The following is a 19167-nucleotide window of genomic DNA, read 5'->3' on the forward strand; positions in this document are numbered from 1 at the left end:
CTTGATAATGTAAGATAATTTAGATAGAAAGGTATGTAACGGATAAGGTTGAATAGCTGTCAGCTGCTAATTTTAATTTGCTCCCAAATCTTTATCAATTTTACAGGTAGTCCACTGAATGAAGAATGGGGTATAATATGTTATAGTTTACTTTATTTTGCTACCCTGACAACATAAATGATCTACTGTGTCCTGCACTCACTAGTAAAAAATAACAAAATGATATTTTGTTTCTGTATAAATTTTGGTTTGACTGTATTGTGTGCTCAAGTAAACACACCCCACCCACCACAAAGCTGAAATCAATCTATAATAAACTGTTTTAATTATATCCCTCAAGAAATGTTGAAGAAAAGAACAATTTACAAGTGTGCAAATTTTCACCAGCCTCTAAATACACCCAAGTGAACAAAAGTAATGTTTTCATGCCATGGTTACTTACCATAGCAACAGTAGGCTGCTGGGTCAGTTTCGGATGATGCAAAATACAAATACTCTTAATACAACCGCTGACCCTGTTAAAGTCACGGTATAATTTAAAGGCTAAAGTTCAACTATTTTCCAGCTCTGCAGTTCTGACTTTAGCAAATGTCTCTTTAACATATGCAGTAGCCCACAGGGTTTGCTTTCTACTCGTGCTCATTATTTTTAATGCAATCCACACAGTCACAGGGGATTCCGCTTTTTATTGACATTTTTCTGAAATTATTTGAAATTACTTGTGAAAGTATTTTCTTTTTACAACAAGTCATTATACAGAAAACCAACGTTAGCCAGGTTAAAGTCAAAATAAACATAAAAAAATAATTAGAAGTTTTACATTATGTTTGAAGAGAGGATGGTTACCCAGACCTGCACCAATGCAGGTGCACAATACATACAACGTGAAAATTCCTCGATATTTAAACACAGTTTAATGGCAGGTACCATGTGGCTGTTCGACATTTACTCTGAGATGCATAAAAAGCATCTGTCTGTAGGTTAACAAACACATTATTTCCCACAAGCCCTCGCAATTCTACAGTATTTCCAAGACTAACAGGTGAGAGCCCATCTCTGGCTCACATTGAACAAGTATAAACAAGAAGACTTGGAAAGAAAGGCACATCCTATGAGATTGAGATGTTTGTTGGACTTTGACTCTGAATTTTATCCAAATATGAATACCGTCCAAGTGTTTCTCATCGCACATCCTATTCGTTTTTCCTATTAAAACTTCCTTCATCATCCCAATGCCCCGATGATAACCATTCCTTTATAGAAATACAACCACATGATTCCTGTCACGTCAGTCAACAGAAAGTTCAGAAATATTATTAAACATAATTAAATTATATTACATTTCTGCTTCCAACACACAAACAGTACCAGGATGCTACTGCACATCTTCGCCATTGCAAATTTACCTGCAATGACATTGTGAATATTTCTAGAATTATGTTTTTTGTTTCATTTCTTTTTTTGTTCCCCAAACATGTTGACAGATAATAAAAACATACATATGCAAAAGCATGGAGAAACACAAATCTTTCAAAATCAGCAGAGAGCTAGCTAAATTTCCTTTGTCGTTGTTGTGACGATATGGCCGAATGAAAATTTCCTGTGGGCAGCAGGGGGCAGGAGAGAACACTGTGGTTTTCTGACCAGCACAAACAGGGAATGAGAAGAAGTTGTGGTGGATGAGCGTTTGCGAAGTTAGAGAAGAGGAGGTTTAGAAGGAGGTGAAGTCAAACTATGATTTGTGATGGGGCTTATGGGGTGGCCGAGCCCTATGTGTTTGTCTGTCCGTCATGTGACAGCCGTATAAAACACAGAGGGGGAAAGTAAGAGCGAGCGAAGAAGAGAGATCGGTCTCCAATTACACGTGTAAAAATAATCGTCTATTTGTCAGACAACAGCTTATGCAGACAGACGTGAGAATTTGGCTTTGAGTGTTCGGTTACTCTGGATGCGTGTTTGTATGTCTCTCTGCCAACAGTATCGACGTCATTTTCTGGATTTCAGTCACTGCAGTCAGAGCGAACACACACAAACAGACACACTAACACTCTTTAAATGAGAAAACAAACCACTTCTGCGGCTCTGGATTCTTGGGAAGGCTCTGAATGTGCATGATGCAATACGTGAGATCAAACATGAATGTTAGTTTGTGTTTGTGGAAGGATGGATGGAGCAATTTCATTGGACGGAAAATGAACTTGTGTTGAAGGTGAGAAAGAGCATGTATGTGATTCAATGGCTAAAAATACTAGTGGTAAATTTAGCTCTCAGTAAAAGAAGTGTGCAGGGGGCTACTTTGAGGGGCCGGCCTATGGTGGCAGAGGAAGTGATGTAATAGCACCAGTGTATCAGATGATGAGAGAGGTGAATTATAGATGAAACGGTACAAAAAGCAATCAGATATACAAAAAAACATGTCAGAAACGCTTTAAGGAAGAGAGATGGTCGGAGGACCAAAGAAAGAGTAACATGCAGCAGATAAATATATATACGATTATATATAAACAAGAAAAAACAAGACATAAAGAGACAGAGAGAAAAGAGAACGAGAAAAAAGACAGTTAATATGATGTTTCCAAAATAACTTTTCAGTACAAAGTGTGAAAAATGTGTAACTCAAATTTTATGTTTGTGCTTTATACGGCATGAGTGCACTGTGAGAGCTGTAAAAAGATAGAGAGAGAGGGAGTGATGGCAAAACAGTCTGTCACTTACAAGATAAAAGCTTACAGCATTCTGCTAGTTTTACAGCTCTCGCAAACACATCTGTCAGAGTTTGTGTGTGTGTGTGTATAGTAAGGGTTCTCATATGGGTTTTCTTGTAAATATGTGATGCTGTTGAGGTGTTTTTTATCAGCTTACTGAAACTGTGTCCTAACCAGGTGTGATGTATCATCTTTGAAGTGACAAGCTTTTTAACAAAAACAACTAAATCAAAACAGACTTGTACTGTATAAATTGAATTGTTGTTTCAACTTAAGAAATAAAGTTACCTGGCGGAATTCTTCGTTAATTCAACGTAAAAACATTAGTTGTTATGTGAATTTGAGATGTTATCTAATATTTTCAAGTTGAATTAACTGAAAATGTTAAGTCAGCCGGCTAACTGAATTTTTTAAGTTAAAACAACAAATCATTTTAACAGTGCAGCGAGTTTTCAAAATGGTGAGATTTTTGACCCTGCTCAATGAGACAAAGAAAGAAACCAAATGAGCAACAAACTTTGTCTTTGTCAAAATTAAAATTTTTAGACAGTTTTGGCCAATTAAGCAATGATGTTGTCGCACCTGATTAGGAAGCCGTTTGAATCGTAAGAAACTACTTCTTCTTTATTAGAAATGGGAAACACTTCACCCCTCTCCTGTCCTCCTGTTTATTGGATTAATCTCACAAACTTCGCCTCCGAAAACTCTCCACCACCCCTTCTTGACATACCCCCTCTCTCACTTGAGAGCGATTTTGCGTGAGAGTCGAGAAAAGAATGCGGCGGGGCCCGTTTTTGTTTGTTCTCCCTCTCTCTCCTGTTTAGTGAGCTCCAGCTCAATGGTCATAAGAACCCTGCTCTGACTGCCCACCCCCGCTGCCTCTTCCTGGGTTTGGGTCTGGGTGGAGGCGACCCCACTCAGGAGCTCTAGCTCTCTGCTCCATAACCCCTATTTCTTATCCTTGCGCGACTCCTGTTTCTTCTTCTCGGATGCTGCAGCCTTCAGCTTGGCCGGATCCATCACAGCCGAAGCCTGGAAAGAGAGAAGGAGCGTGGAGAGGGAAGGAGTGAGTCACTACGGGAGGAAAGCGAGCTAGAAAGAGAGAGAGAGAGAGGTGGGGAAAGAGAAACAAAGAAAGAAAGATATAGATAAAGAGAGAGGGATTGCGGTTAGGCTGGGACTGTCAGATGAGTTTAATGGAACTAAAGAACTAGAATAAGGAAGGTAGTTTCAAAAGAAAGAGAGAAAGGGTGAGTGAAAATGTAAACGAGTGGTTAGAAGGAGATGAACACCAGGGGAACTTTTGGTTTCTGGAAGGAAGGACAAAACACGAAGTGGCCAGTTAGGGAGTGACTGCGTGACATCACAGCACCTGAATAAAATAATTCAAATACAGCTGAACTTTCACCTCTTCACCTGAAACAAGTTTGTTAATTTGCTTAGCTCGAGGCTCCCTTTCTCTTCCTGTGGCTGTAATTTGAAAGAGGAAAGGGGAAGTGTGTAATTTTTGTGTGTCTCTTTCACAAGTCCTTGTTTATTGTGAAATCAGGACTATAAATGCAAGTCATAATTGGGAAGTCAAACATTTTCAGCTGGTTTGAACAGTTAACGTGTCGACTTCTGCCACAACCAATGGTGTAAATTTGGAGCCAGTATCGCCTGTTTATCCAAACAGTGGTAGACGAGGGGTGGGACGGGAAATTAAAAATATCATTTTTTAATTCCATTTGGTGTCACGAGTGATACTTAAATTACACACTTCTCAAATAATTTACAGGATCAATACAAGTTATGCTATACTGTCGATGGTATATATATGTCGATAGTTCACCCAAAACGGAAAATTCATTTAACATTTTTCACGCTTATATTGAAAAAAATGTTGGTGACCAAACAACAAAGGTGCCCATTGACTTCCATTGTGTGGACACAAAACCTGTGAGACATTTCTCAAAATATATGTTATATATATATAGCGTCCCCTACATGTTTGGAAAAACATGAGGGTGAATAAATCATGATAATTTTAATTTCTGGGTGAATTCTGTCTTTAAAATGCTGCAAGCGATTGCTTTGTGAAATGACATTACTGAAATGTGTGACTTCACAAGACTCTATAAACTGCAATAAAAAAAAAGTGTTTAGCCAATCTGAACGCTTTTCTGTTTTTCCATCCATTATTAAACAACCGTATTCTGTTGTTTTTGTCAACTAACATAATAAACTAAAGTGAGTCTGAAGTGGAGTGCACATCTCTTAATGAATTAAATTCTTTTGCCAGGGTTTTGGAAAGAGGGGGGCTTGTCTAATCACTAACAGCATCTTTAACTTGTATTTCATCCTGAAAATAATATTATTATTATAATGCGATGTCAACCCTAAAAAAACATGTATATAGTAGTAACTCTTACTGGTTTTGCTTTTAAAGCTTATAAAACTGATAAAGCAGGTGGACAATTTATCAATCTGAATTTAATTCAGTGGAGGCTGGACTGGGTTTACACAGACATATCCAAGAAATAAAGAATAGAAAGAGAGAAAGTGGAGCTGACAGACACAGAGGAATGTATATAGAAAGAAATAACGAAACGAATAAAGAAAGGTAATAAAGACCCAAAAAACATAAACAATCTGGTAAAAATCTGCTATTGTGGTTTGATCCTGCAAGAGATGTGATGACTATGGTGTGATTGTACATGAAAGAGTTTGATGTGATTAAATTTGACAGCATCTTACTGTTGACCTGCGGAAGGAAGAAAGAGAGAAGCTAAGAGCTGGAAAAAGACATCTAAAGACGAAAAATGAGTGATGGAATGAAAGTGAAGCATAATGGCTTTGAAAAGTGTGAAGAAGAACAAAGAGAGAGATTCATAGAGAGTTTGAAAGTAAAACACTATAGATGATTGGCGTGTTAGCATAGAAAGAGACGTGTGAACTTCATTTGAATGCCAGTACAGCTCTGAATGACATTGGGGAGCTGCGGTGATGCAGCTGAGACTGTGTTTCTGTTGTTTAATTAGTAGCACATGGCACTAGCAGGATCATATTCCCAGGAAACACAAAACTAAATGAAATGAATGCCGATTTGAATAAAGGCATCTGCCAAATGTGTAAATGTTATTCAGAACTGGCTCGTTTTTGTAAATAAAAAATGACTGTTGATTTATGTTCCAATAATGGTTCCTGAACATCTGCCGATGTCAACAGTTAACCAAAATACCCGAAGTAACTGTGTTTCCTGCATCACTATTTAGCATGCTGCACATTACTTAAAGATGCAATTTGTAAAATGTGTCTCTCTATCGCCATCTGTCTTTGAAACATAAAAATTACAAGTCAATATACCAATCATTGTATTTTTTAAAGTGTATGACCTGAGCAGTATGCTTTTAAACATCAAGTGCACTTTTGTCTCAGTCTTCTTTTTTACAAATTTTCTTTGAATTTAATTTCCTTTTTAATATAATTTTTAATGCTTAATATCTTGTGATTTTAAATTATTTTTATTCAATATGTACCCCCCTCTCTCTCTCTCTCTGTAGAACATTTCTATTCAACTTGGCTTGCCCTAAATGATGTCAAACTAACATTACACACTGAATCGGACTCAACAATTTTACAAATCATTATTATAAGCTAACTGTTTTGAATTGCAGTAGGTAAGAGGTTTTGAAAATGAAACACTGATTTTTTTATGTACTTTAAAATTTATGAAGCACACTTTTAAATAACAAAATAAATTGACACAATGATCTTATGATTCAAAGGGATAGTTAACCGCCCCAAAAAAATGCTGTCATTAATTTAATCACCCTCTTGTCATTTCAAACATGTATAACTTTATTTCTTCTGCAAAACAAAAAAGATATTTTGAATAATGTTGTTAACTGGCCCACATTCATTTCCATTAGTTCTGTGTCCGTACAGAAGAAGTGAATGGGGGCCAGTGCGGTTCGGTTACACCTTCTTTAAAATATCTTCTTTAGTGTTCTGCAGAAGAAAGAAGGTCATGCATGTTTGAAATGACATGAAGGTGAGTAAATGATGACATCATTGTTATTTTAGGGTGAAGTATCACTTTAAAATCTTACTACTCTTACTTTGAATATTAATGTGCTGGAATACAAATAAACTAACTGCATTTCTTATAAGTTTTTGTATATTGTCTGTGACTGGCATGCATACAGAAGCACAGACGCTGAGGTAGTTGTAGGTTTCTCTAAAGTCCTACATCATTTTTTTATATCATTTTCTGCATAAAGCCTGTGAGCACCTAAAAAACTTTTGGACACGCAGTTGTGTTACAAGGGACCGCAATGTGCACGTTATTTGAAATTTGGATCATCTGCCTATTTTCTTGTCATTTCTGTATATAGTTATCTTTCCAGTTTACCCTAAGGTTAATTGGGATGTGTCCGACTCAATATCCACTGTGGTTAAACCCTGAGTAAAATGTGGATGCCCCTTTGAAAAATTAAGGAATGTAATTACCAAGTTTTTTGCCATGTTATTAAAAACAAAAGGAGCTGTACTTCCCGTAATTGAAAATAGAAGAAAAAGAGAGGGAGAACAGCGGAGGACAGGAGATCTTACACAGCGAGAGACTGTACTGAATGTATGTGTTCTGTATATGTATGTTTGCGTTTTAGGGTGGATGCAGGTGACCACTTGCCTGTCTTTGCTGTGATCCTTCTTTTCCTTTGCCTTTCTTGCCATGTCTGCTAAGGGAACAGAAAATACAAAAAAAAATGCATGAAATTGCCCTTTGGTGGCTGGATGACTTAAGTGCATGTTAGCTAGTTGGTCGGTCGAGTTGTTCAGACCACGCCTTGCTTGCGACGTGTGCGGTTTTGTGTGGGGATCTGGGGTGTGTCTTGGTAAGCGTGTGTGTGTGTACATCAGTGTGTGTGTCAAGGCCGGGCAGAGGGTCAAGTCGGGCTTGAGGAAGCAGACGCTCCCAGACTGACCTCATGCTCAAGCTGAACACTCGTCTTGCGACCAGGAAACGCATCAGATAGTAAATTGCCACAACCAGGATCAGCACTCCCAACACTACACCAATTATGGCCCCTGTTATCACGCCGGCCTGAACAGGAACTGAGAGAGAAAGAGAAATATAGAAGGTGAGGTAGGGACTGTCGAGGTTTCCGGATTGCAGACCTCTTGTACAGATGTATTGTGTGCATCCTTTAAAGCAACTGTATTACACTGTGGGAAGGTTTACAGGCGTAACTATTTTACTAAAATGACTCCCAAGCATCATCAATCAATGTCTACCTTGATTTTTTTGCTTATTTTTTGCTTTCAAATAAGCTGGCATGAGCCACAAAAAGACAATTTAAGCTGTCGTTAAACACAAAAAGGAAAATCACCTGAGCAAAAAAACATTTGTTTGACGCATAAGACTAGCGCAAGGCTATTTTTCACAGAAATTGTTTTCTCAGAAGTTATGACCACACAAGAAAACCTGCTTTCATGCTATATTGTGTTTCCATTAACGGCCAACTTTCATCTCTTTCCACATGATCTCCTAGATTTTTTATGCCACCCTGGAATAAGATGAGCCTACAGGCAAAAAGCAGGTCTTGATAGTTACGCACCCAACCGTAGCATGAGAGCAAAAGCAAGGCGAGTTTTCTTGTGGAGCCATCAGCGCTCTTACTACCGTGGTTCCTCCGCAAAGCGGCCATTAACATTTCCCACAGAACAGTAATCATTTATTATGTTTTTTCTCTTACAGTCGCTGAAGACAAAAAAGCTCATAGGGACCCATTACCTTTTTCAAAGACTAGCAGTCGAACGTTGGACGGATGGCCCATTATGTCAGGTGGGTTCTTGGCATCACAGCTGAAGGTTCCATTGTCATTGAAGTCAACGTTCCGGATCATAATAGAACCATCACGCCGATTGGGGTTCCCCACAAAATCAAGGCGGTCCTTGAACGGGCCTTTGGTAGCAATATAGGGAGCACCGTTTGTGTAGTGGAAAATCTAAATGATCACAGGAAGGTTATTCTTTTATTATTTCATTTTATAAAAAAACCTGTTTATCAGTCATGCAGTTCTTAACATTGCGTGTATGAGCTTCGAAATTATGACGTTTTTATTTTCTTAAAACTTTTCTATAGCCCAGATTTCCCAGTAGAACAAGAATCCACAAAACCATTGTAGCTGGTGGGCACAACAATTGCGATCAACACTACAATTTTGAATGCAGAGCTATACCTACAAGGCACTAATATTTATATTTCCAGTTGTTTTTATTTGTTTTTTTATTTGTTAAGATCAAAGTAATTATCTCTACAAACCATACAGACACAAGGGAATTGTGGGAATACTTTCATACGGATACTAGAGTTGCACTACCACTACACACACATTTTAAGAAGTGAAATGCAGCAACCATTTTTTTTGTTTGTCGGCAGTATAAATAAATACTGCAAGGTTTTGTGCCTTGATTAAATTAAAACTTATTATTAAAATCTCATTAAACTATAGTAGCTGTTCTCAAACTTTAAAATCTGGAATGGAGACCTAAGGCATGTGAATTGGATGATGGTTAAAACGTATTATGTAATGATTTCTTATTAAAGTTTTGATGCAAACAAGTGACAGCCTTGCAAATAGCACATTGTGAAACAGGTGTACTGTAGAGATGATGTCAGAGGATTACATTTTAATAAGATTCTCAAAATGTAATTAAATAATTACACTACTCTAAAAAATGCCGGGAGGTTTGAACAGCATTGGGTCGAAAAGTGGCTAACCCAGGCATTGTGTTGTAAATGAACATGCTGGGTTGTTTCAACCCGAAACGCTGGGTTGTTTTAACCCATTGTTGGGTGAGATATAAGCCTTTTCTCTATTGATTTAACCCAACAGTTGAGTTTGTCTTTTATCAACCTCACGTACACCAACCATACATTCCAAAGAACAAAATTTCTGTTTAAAAATAAACATTTTGTTTAGTTGTGAACATAAAACGTTACATTGGGCATCATTCCCTGTGTAACACAATATAGTACCAAAATAGTTTATCAAACAAAATAAATATCTTATTCTTCTATAAAGTCCACAACAAAACACCTTGCAGGTGTCTCTTCTCTTTTAAATATAAATACGCTTCATTATTGTTCTATTCTAACTTGATTATATGGTTTCTTGGATGTTATTGTTAGAATTTTGCACAGTTTTTTCACTGCTGTCCTCCACCAACTGAGAACCGCTGTAATACTCTACACAATTCTGATGAATGCCAGGCTATTCTGAAAACATAACTGCGAAGCTATTATTTTTGAAATCACATTTGCAGAAACACTGTTGTTTTCCAGCTATTATTTCCGAATGGCATGGCATTCAGCAGAAACACCCTGAAAATAAATAAAATCAATGCAGTTCAGTGCCATCAAGTTCATCTGTATCCAAATATTTATTTTTCAACCCCTATATGCGTTTATTCTTATGTAAATGTATTTCTTTGCAAACAATTTTTAGACACAATTCTTGAATAGCAATGATAGATAAGACTCTAGGTACCAATAGGCTGTTTCTGGACATGGTGTGTGCTAAAGAGAGAGAAAGAGTGTGTGTGTTAGTGTTTGTACGCACTGCAATGCTTTCTTTAGCCCCATCTGCACGGTAGCTCCAGGAGAAGGTCACTTCTGAAGAGGTCCAATGCCAGGAGAAGAAAGAGCAGGAGAGTCGAACATCTGATCCCAGCAGCGCATGTTTCTCCCAGTTTGTGTACACAGATATAGCTGTGCACTGAGAGGCTGAAACACACACAGTGAGCAATACAACAATCACAACAAATTGGTAATTTGCAAAAGTTAATGGAAAATTTGTGTGATTTGCAAGTGAAGAGTTCGTTTGAAAAGTTTATTTTTATACATTGATATTACTTGGAATTATTTAAAAATCAAACTGGAGTTAGGTTGTGTGGATAAAGTGATGATAACTAAAAAAATACCATTAACTAATGCAATAAAATATATAATTGCATAATAAAAAACATGATTTTTAAACTGTTTTGCAGTTTAAACTCTTCGAGTGTACTGTATATATAGTCCATTGTACACTGTAAAAAATGTTGGTTCAACTTTAAAAAAAAAATAAGTTACCTGGTTGCCTTCAAATTTTGAGTTAATTCAACTCAACCATAAATTAATTGAAGAAGTTATTTTTATTTAATTCAAAAAAATTATTTAAGGCAATCAGATAAGAATTTTTTTAAGTTGAACCATCAAAAAACCTGATCATTTTTTAAAGTGTATGAATATTAAGTTTGCCATTTATGTTTCTACGTGATTTAATTATTGATGAATAATAGCGGTAAAATTTAAATAAAAGGATAAGTATAAACAAAGTATAGATAAAAATCAGCAAAGGATGCAAAACTTTTGTTTTGTTCAAATATTGTTTCAAACACACATTTGAAATAATGTAAGATTTATTCAATTAAAGATATTACGACATGAAATAACGCAATTTAAATGTGAAATAATTAGCAAAAGTCTCTTTTTTCTATGCGTTTCATTTCTTTAGCAGGTACACGACAGGTGCACAAAACACAGGTGCAATCGACTAAACAATACAATAATTCTGTTAAACTGTTTAGAAGTTAGGATTTCAACTCTCGGTTTTGCAAATAAAGCATAACTTTAGATCGTTTACTATATGTTGTAAGTAAATTAAGCATTTTAAATTTTTCAATTGAAAGTTTTGAAAAGTATTTACCTATACCCAAGAGCACCACAGACGTCAATGCCAGAACAGACAGCATGATCTCTCTCTATGATCTCCCTGCTGGTCTGTATATGAGGGTTCCTGAGAGAGCGAGGGATAGAAAATGAAAAGATGGAGGGATGAGGGGATTGAGACCAGAGGGCATCAAGATAACAGTATTCATTCCTTGTCTTTATACGGAACCACACCCTAAACATTAGCCCCGCCTCATTATCAATTTGGCCCAACCCCTAAATGGCACTGATGTGATCCGATCTCACTCTCCCTCTGCATCATCTCTCTCTAAAGACTCTCTGTGATTAACAGAGAAATGATACAATACCCTGAAAATGAATCTTCTCTCTATGCTAGTTAATAAAAGCATTATAGTTTGTGTGACAAGAAAAGATGAGATCTGAAGGGCAAAATAAAACCGAAGCGATGAAATTAATCTGTAAGTGAATGGGTTTGTATTTGGAGTTCAGCGTGCGCATCTGTGGTTTAATACTCTGCTAGCTCTTTCTTTTCATCCTGTCACGGTTGAGCGCCGTTTGTCTGTAATCCTTCCACTCTTATGCAGATAGTTCAGTTTTATAAACAAAACAAACCCCAAGATGCCGCATGCCGGTATGAAAATGCAATGAGCTGCAGATCTTTTCATCTTACCTGTCTTGACCCGGTTGCCATCCTGCCATTCACAGTCACCGAAACAGGAAAGAAAGCGGTTAAATGTGAAGTCTGTTGTTTTTGAGCTGCTAGCGTCACCAAACAAAATTGAAAAATACAATTGTGTCTATATTCACATCATTGGTGAGGTCAACATTGCCCAACGATGCTTAAAAAAAGTATTTTACCTTAGGAAAATTGGCACACAATAACTTTTCCATCATAAATACACAAAAAACTAAATGTTTTTGGAAAATGTGTTGCACACAAGTATGGACACAAGTAAATCATATTTGAACACATGATAATAACAATGTCAAATGCAACAAACAAAAAAACGAGAGAGAGAGAGAGAGAGTCAACTCTTGACCCTGTTTCTCCTCTCTCTGCCCTTTCTCCAGGCCACGTTCGCGAGCTGAGACAAAGACATCTCTTTCTTCATCCTCCTTTTTTCCATCTCTCCCTCTCTGCAGATTCCTCTCCTCTGCTGACGTCTTCCAGACACAACAATACAGCGAGCGAGAGACAGAAAGACACGGGGCGAGCGAGCGGGCGGGCCTAAATTAGAGCAGCTTGCTTTCTTTTCCTCCATCCCTCTGCATCTAGACAAAGCGTTGCATTCTTCACTCCTCCAGTTTCTCACCCACTTCTCTTATTCCAGGAAAACAGACACGAATTCAAAACACTTGGAGATATAAATACATGAGTGGATATGAGGACACCTTCTCAATGACTTGAGAAGGACTGAATGAAAGAACAATTTGAGATATGAAAAGATTATAGGGCAGATAAGATCCCGACAAGCCAACCTGACTATAGAAAAATGGACCCGCGGACACCCTACAGTTACCTATTTGTACATTGTACATTGTTTTGTCATTGTGTTGAATGTCTGTACTAGCAGGCCGGATTGAGAATTCACGGGCACAAGAGTCTTGTAGACAGTGTTGGGTAAGTTACTCTGAAAAAGTAATTAATTACTAGTTACTCATTACATATTCAATAGTGTAATTAGATTACTGTCCATATTACTCTGTCCAAAAAGTATTTAGTTACTCATTACTTATTACTTTCGATATCCTACATCAACCTTGATTAGTTAAGTGATTCAAGAATATACATGAAACGGCTTATTGAATTCATTCAAATAATATTATTAACTGACCAAAGTATTACAAATGTGAGAATTATACATTAAAGCACAGACTTTAAAGTAAGACTCTGGATTTTGATGTCAATTACACTATTGCACACGCATATATTTCACAAAGTATTTAGTTTAATTACATCAAAAGTAACTGTAATTAAGTTGCAGAAAACATATGAGTAATCCCTTACTTTAATTTTTCAAGGGAAAAGTAATTAAATTACAGTAACTGGAGATGGTGGTCTAGTGGGTTAAACCACTGAACTGGTAAATCAAAGGTTGCTGGTTCGATCCCAGCAGCCACCACCAGTGTGTTCTTGAGCAAGACACTTTACTCCATGTTGCTCCAGGGGGATTGTCCCTGTAATAAGTGCACTGTAAGTCGCTTTGGATAAAAGCGTCTGCCAAATAACTAAAATGTAAAAGGTAAACTAATTACTTAGTAACTAGTTACACCCAACACTGCTTGTAGACCCCCCCACATACGCACAATAAAGTTTTGAAATAGCCTACAGGGTACTAAGTGTACGAGACCTCTATTATACAATGCTAAATGACATAATATCACAACTTGAAGGACAATCAACACCTGTACACATTCTCCATCATACAAGATTTACACCACAACAATGCTTCTCTGGACCAGCAATATAATATCAAGACACTTCCCTGCATACTGTAACTCACTGGCATTTGCAAGCACATAGCCTCTGTCTAGGTAGTCATGTGCATATTTACATGAAAATGAGTTCATGTTTATACATTCAAACAGTCGATAACAGTGACAGGCTGTTGGAAACCCTGTTTTGTGATATTTCGCTTTTTGCTTCTCTTGAACAAAAGCTGCAAAAGGGCTTTTAAAAGTTACTAAATCAAGAGACTTGCGTAAGTTAGAAACACTGTTTTGTGTGCGCACTTGCGTATGTAAGGCCAGAGAGGCACACACCAGATTGAAAATAGCGAAAACATTGTTATGAGAACATTTCTCCCCCTTTCTTGGGCCCCAAGCGCGCATGGGCTCCTGGGCCGGTGCCCAAAATGCCCATTGGATAATCCAGCCCTGTGTACTAGAAGCTTCCAACACCAAAGAAAATTCCTTGTGTGTGCAAGCACACTTGGCAATAAAGCTCTTCAGATGAAATGTACCCAAGCTGTCACTTAAACGGAACCCTTTGAAAAGGTCCTAGTATTAATCATTAAGGCACAGATATGTATACATTTTGTACCAATGTATCTTTGAGGTACTAATATGCTCTCTTTAGGTGCAAAGGTGCACTTTTTAAAAGGGTAGCACTCCAGTGCGACCCTGGGTACATTTTCTCTGACATTGAAAGATAACATTGACTGGCTATTAGTTAGCAACACCCTTTACTAGCTTGAACAACAAAACTATTTTGGTCCACCATCTGGATCACTAAATTGGTCTTTCGTACGTCAAAGACCTACTTGGATCGCCCCACATGAGGCTATAAGGTTTGATGAAATTCCACTGTCCAAACCAGCTGCTTCTGTGGAAGATAAAATGAGATAGTTTCATTTCATTTGGGAACGCAAATGCAGATTTGATCCAAGTCTCCTTTCCAATACTGCCATTACTTTAAAAGTAGAATGATTGTTTTAATGAATGTAAAAATACTTTGGTATACATATCTTCACTGTCTTATCGAAACCTCAGATTTCCAAATTCAGTTTTTTAGGAAATTGAAATACACACCGTACTTTTTTTAAATGATTTAATACTATGTTTTCAAAGTTGACAAGCACATTTTAAAGGTCCAATGTGTCACAAAAGGTGACGACTTCATAGTCCTCTGTCAGTTGCCGTATTGCTTATAAAGGGAGGGATGGAGTGAGCCGTTGGTTACAATTCTCAAACTCACAACTATTTGCCACCATGTTTCATACCGGACCTTTAACACTTTTTATTGGATAGATTTTTGCTAAATCCAGTCAAAAACATAAATGGTGACCAATAATAATGAATTATGGCAATAAAACAAAAATCATGAAAAATTGAGATACAAGGCTTCTTTTAGATTTGAGTTATCCATTGACTTGAATTATGTTCATTCTTCCTTTGGTGTGTTGCTAGTTAACACCAGATAACAGGCTAGCCACAGCAAGTAAATAAAACACTCGCTTTACAAATACATTGGAATTCCAACAAATTACACAGTTTAGTCTGCTTGAGAACAAAATAGGCCTATATTTACTGACGTTCAAAGACCAGCAAGCTAACCCCAATGCCAAGAAAAAATGACATTTCCACTTGTTTCCAAGGTTACGGATCCTTCTCTCCTTTATTCAGTTCAGATCAACAGGGACAGTGAACCTTGTTAGACATTTTTGTAAACGTGCCAGATAAGCCATTCAGACCAATTTTCAAATCCCCGCCGGTACAACCCAAAACGGAGAGATACACAGAAGGTAAAAGACAATACAAAGGGAATTAAACTGATGGGAGCACATTAGGCAAAACATGTTTGTTGCATGCGGATTGAAACCGCCAGGCATGACCGCACTGTTGACATTGGCTTCGACATTGACAGCAGGGCCAATCAAAATGCACCATCAGCTGAATCTCAAATGAGAACTACAGAAAAGCAGTCTTGATTGACAGCTGTAGAACGAGCAAAGGGAAAGGCCGACAGCTGGAGAGAAACCTTTAAAGAGAGAAAAATGAGAATAGATAAAGAATGAGTGTGTGTGAATGGCCCATAGATAAAGCAAAAAATACATGATCTAAAACAGGGCGCAAAAATGATTTAAAATGCTTTCATATGTGCTTTGTTGAGGGATAAACGTTTGCAAATAGCATTTGCAAATAAAGTGTGGTAACACTTTATAAAAAGGTTGTATTTTTTAACAGTAGTAAATCCATTACGTGATCTAACAATGAACAATATAGTAGTTTGTATTCATCTTTGTAAGTGTTGGTTAAAGGAATAGTTCAGCTTCCAAATGAAAATTCTGTCATCATTTACTCACCCCGTCGTCATTTAAAACGTGTGTTTTTTTTTCTTCTGCAAAACACAAAAGAGGATATTTTGAAAAATGTTGGTAACCAAAAACCAATGGTCCCCATTGACTTCTATTGTATGGGCAAAACCAATGCAAGTCAATGGGGACCAACATTTTTCAAAATATCTTCTTTCGTGTTCTGCAGAAGAAAAGAAGTCATACAGGTTTAAAATGACAAGATGGCGTGTAGATAATGACAGAATGTCTTACTTGTCAAAAATGTATAAATACTTACTAATAAAAAGTCCATGCTAACTTTGACAACACATTATTCAATTAAAAAGATACAGTGTTCGGAAAGACAGCAATGATTTCTAATTTTACACTGACTTGTAAACCCAATTTGTTTGCACTTAAAATTTCAAGCCAGCAAATTATTTATAAGTGTAGTAATGTCACCACAACAACTTCATTCATTTACAGATTCACCAGCTAGAAATGAGAACTTGGAGAGACATGACCAGTACAATTGTACTAAGCAATGGGAAGGAGTGCTATAGAATCACAAACCATCAGAAAATAGTTTGAGAGCGACACAATGCAGTCCCACAAACACACACATGTCCACATTGTCCGGGAAAAGGTCTAGAAACAGACGCTGAGCATTTCGCAACAGTGACCCATCAGGAGACTCGCACACTGTCCGACTGTGTGCCTAAACGCACACCAAACAAACGCGGCTATCACTGAAAGCAAATCTCTCCATATACATTGCATTTGATGACATTAGGTCTATGTCACCAAACACACACCACGGCAAAGAAGCCCTCAAAACCGACTGACATCATCAAAATCAAGCTGTAGGCTGCCGCAAAACACACACAAATGCCTAAGCACAACAGAGCTGACATTCAGCACGGTCGCGTCGGGACAAAGGAGCGATCTGTCTTCTCCTCCTCCCTCCATTTGACCCTCGGCTCTTGTTCTCACGTGGCAGGGATGTCACTGGGAGCTCCAAAACAAGGGATGCTGGAGGAGAGAGAGATGAAGAGGAGGAGCGCAAGACGGAGAAGAAAGCCATTGTTTGGCCTCAAAGATGAGTTATTGTGTAGCAGGACCCTGTCCGAGAGTGGGAATGAAGAATTAGGAGACAAATTTTAGAGTTGTTTTGCTGTTGTTCTTTTTTGTCTTCAAATAGCTTTCTTTGTGATCAACAGAAAAAAGAAATGTATACAGGTTTCTAACAACTGGGGGGTGGGAGTAGGCTTTGACAGAACTTTCATTTTGGGTGGAGTATCCCTTTATTTCATGCTTCTTGCTACGCTTTAGAAGGACATGAGAAACTGAAAATGAGTCTGTGCTCTTGATAGTGCCCAGAAGGCTTTTATAATTTTGTGGTGCATTCATTTCTCCGTTTTCATTTGAATCACAGGAACGGCAAAACACGTTTGGTGGTATCCAAGCATGCTTTTCTAAACATTGCCTGTGTGTTTATACTAGCAGGACTAGAACACATTTACAGTTCCAGAGTATAAAGAATGGGTTTCTAAGACCACATGATTGATGAATGACATTTAGCTGAACACTTTAAGACCCTTACAAATCTGTAACCCAAACAACAAATTTAGCTTATGGGCTCATTGAACACTAATTGTTGAATTATTAATACAGTATTAATTACCATTTGATTAAATTTGTATTAATTCAGTTTAATGCCAGTCTCAAAGACGCTCAGACTGGCGAAGTCTCACTTTTGAACACTTTTAGAAGACTGTAAGCCAAACCAACACTTTAAAATTCTCTTAACAGTCTTAACTGACAGAAGCACAGTGTCAAAACCTGACAGGCTTATTTCTGGGAGAGAGAGAGAGAGAGAGAGAGAGAGAGAGATAGAGAGAGAGAGAGAGAGAGAGAGAGAGAGAGAGAGAGAGGGAGGGAAAAGAAAGGAATTCTTTGAAAGGAGCAATGAAGAGTACAAAAGCTGGTGATGGAGAGAGAAAGAGTTGGATAATTTAATTTTCCATCTTCAGCCACTGACAATAGAATAGTTCCCCAATTCATCACAAGACCACTACTCTCAATACACACACACTTCTGCATGAACACACTCTCATAATCTCAACCTAGGCTAGCCGCACACAGAGAACTAAACTTGCTTCCATTCAAACTAGCACATATCAATGAATAACTGAACCGAGAACATGCACATAACACAAAAAATGACTTTTAGTACACTTACCATGTAGTATTCTTGGGGGTACTTTTGATTGCCTTGCAAATACCATGGTACATACATCTCAGTTCTTTTGGCCGATAACAATAACCAATAATTCTTTAACATTGGAAGCCGATAGCCAATTTATTGGTCGATATACAGTCTCTAAATATTAATATAAAATTCCCTAAGACTGAAAAAAAAGGCAAAGGTTGCTTTATTCTCCTTGAAAATCTTGTACCAGGAATACTTTAAACTAGTTATCAATTCTTTAACATTCAAATCTTTCTGGTATATTTTTTTATTTATTAAACAAATTATATGTTCTTCCAGAGCAACCCAGAAAAATGTTCTTAATAGCCACAAGTCTAACAGGTCTCAATACAGAAAGCATTCAGACAGCAGTCTGATTCAAACAAAATGCATTTGTTCCTATCATTTACACATTCATAAATACTGTATCTTAATACTATGTTTTGCTAAAACAGTAAGTGAATGATCAAGACAGCACTGTTCTATATTTTAACTGTGAGCAGCTGAAGAAGTTTAACCAGATGAAAAGGATATATGATTTATTGGCTATAAATTTATTTATTTACCATTTATCGGCCTACATTTTTATTATCGGCCGTCACGATAACATTGAAAATGACCATTTATTGGCCGTTACCGATATGGCTGATAATTTATCGTGCATCCCTACTAAGTACCATAGTACATTGTAAATTAAAGTATTATGTAATTACCAGA

General features: G+C 37.3%; 1 protein-coding gene across 6 annotated transcripts; it reads right to left on the reverse strand.

Annotated features, from left to right (window-relative positions):
* Window positions 1-671: 671 nt before the first annotated feature.
* Window positions 672-11600, reverse strand: mpz (myelin protein zero). Of its 6 annotated transcripts, none has more exons than XM_056744748.1 (6): window positions 11441-11600; window positions 10313-10476; window positions 8482-8695; window positions 7673-7802; window positions 7378-7423; window positions 672-2309 (listed from the first exon to the last, which is right to left on the reverse strand). In XM_056744748.1, exons 1-6 carry the CDS (start codon window positions 11484-11486, stop codon window positions 2292-2294), a joined length of 618 nt encoding a protein of 205 aa, XP_056600726.1. In that variant the 5' UTR covers window positions 11487-11600; the 3' UTR covers window positions 672-2291. The 6 variants fall into 6 exon arrangements, with proteins under 6 accessions (XP_056600726.1, XP_056600721.1, XP_056600725.1 ...); XM_056744743.1 differs by having other exon boundaries at window positions 672-3737; XM_056744747.1 differs by having other exon boundaries at window positions 7378-7426.
* Between the last annotated feature and the right edge of the window lie 7567 nt (window positions 11601-19167).

This window comes from Triplophysa dalaica, chromosome 3, assembly GCF_015846415.1.
Source record: "Triplophysa dalaica isolate WHDGS20190420 chromosome 3, ASM1584641v1, whole genome shotgun sequence".
Classification (NCBI taxonomy): domain Eukaryota; kingdom Metazoa; phylum Chordata; class Actinopteri; order Cypriniformes; family Nemacheilidae; genus Triplophysa; species Triplophysa dalaica.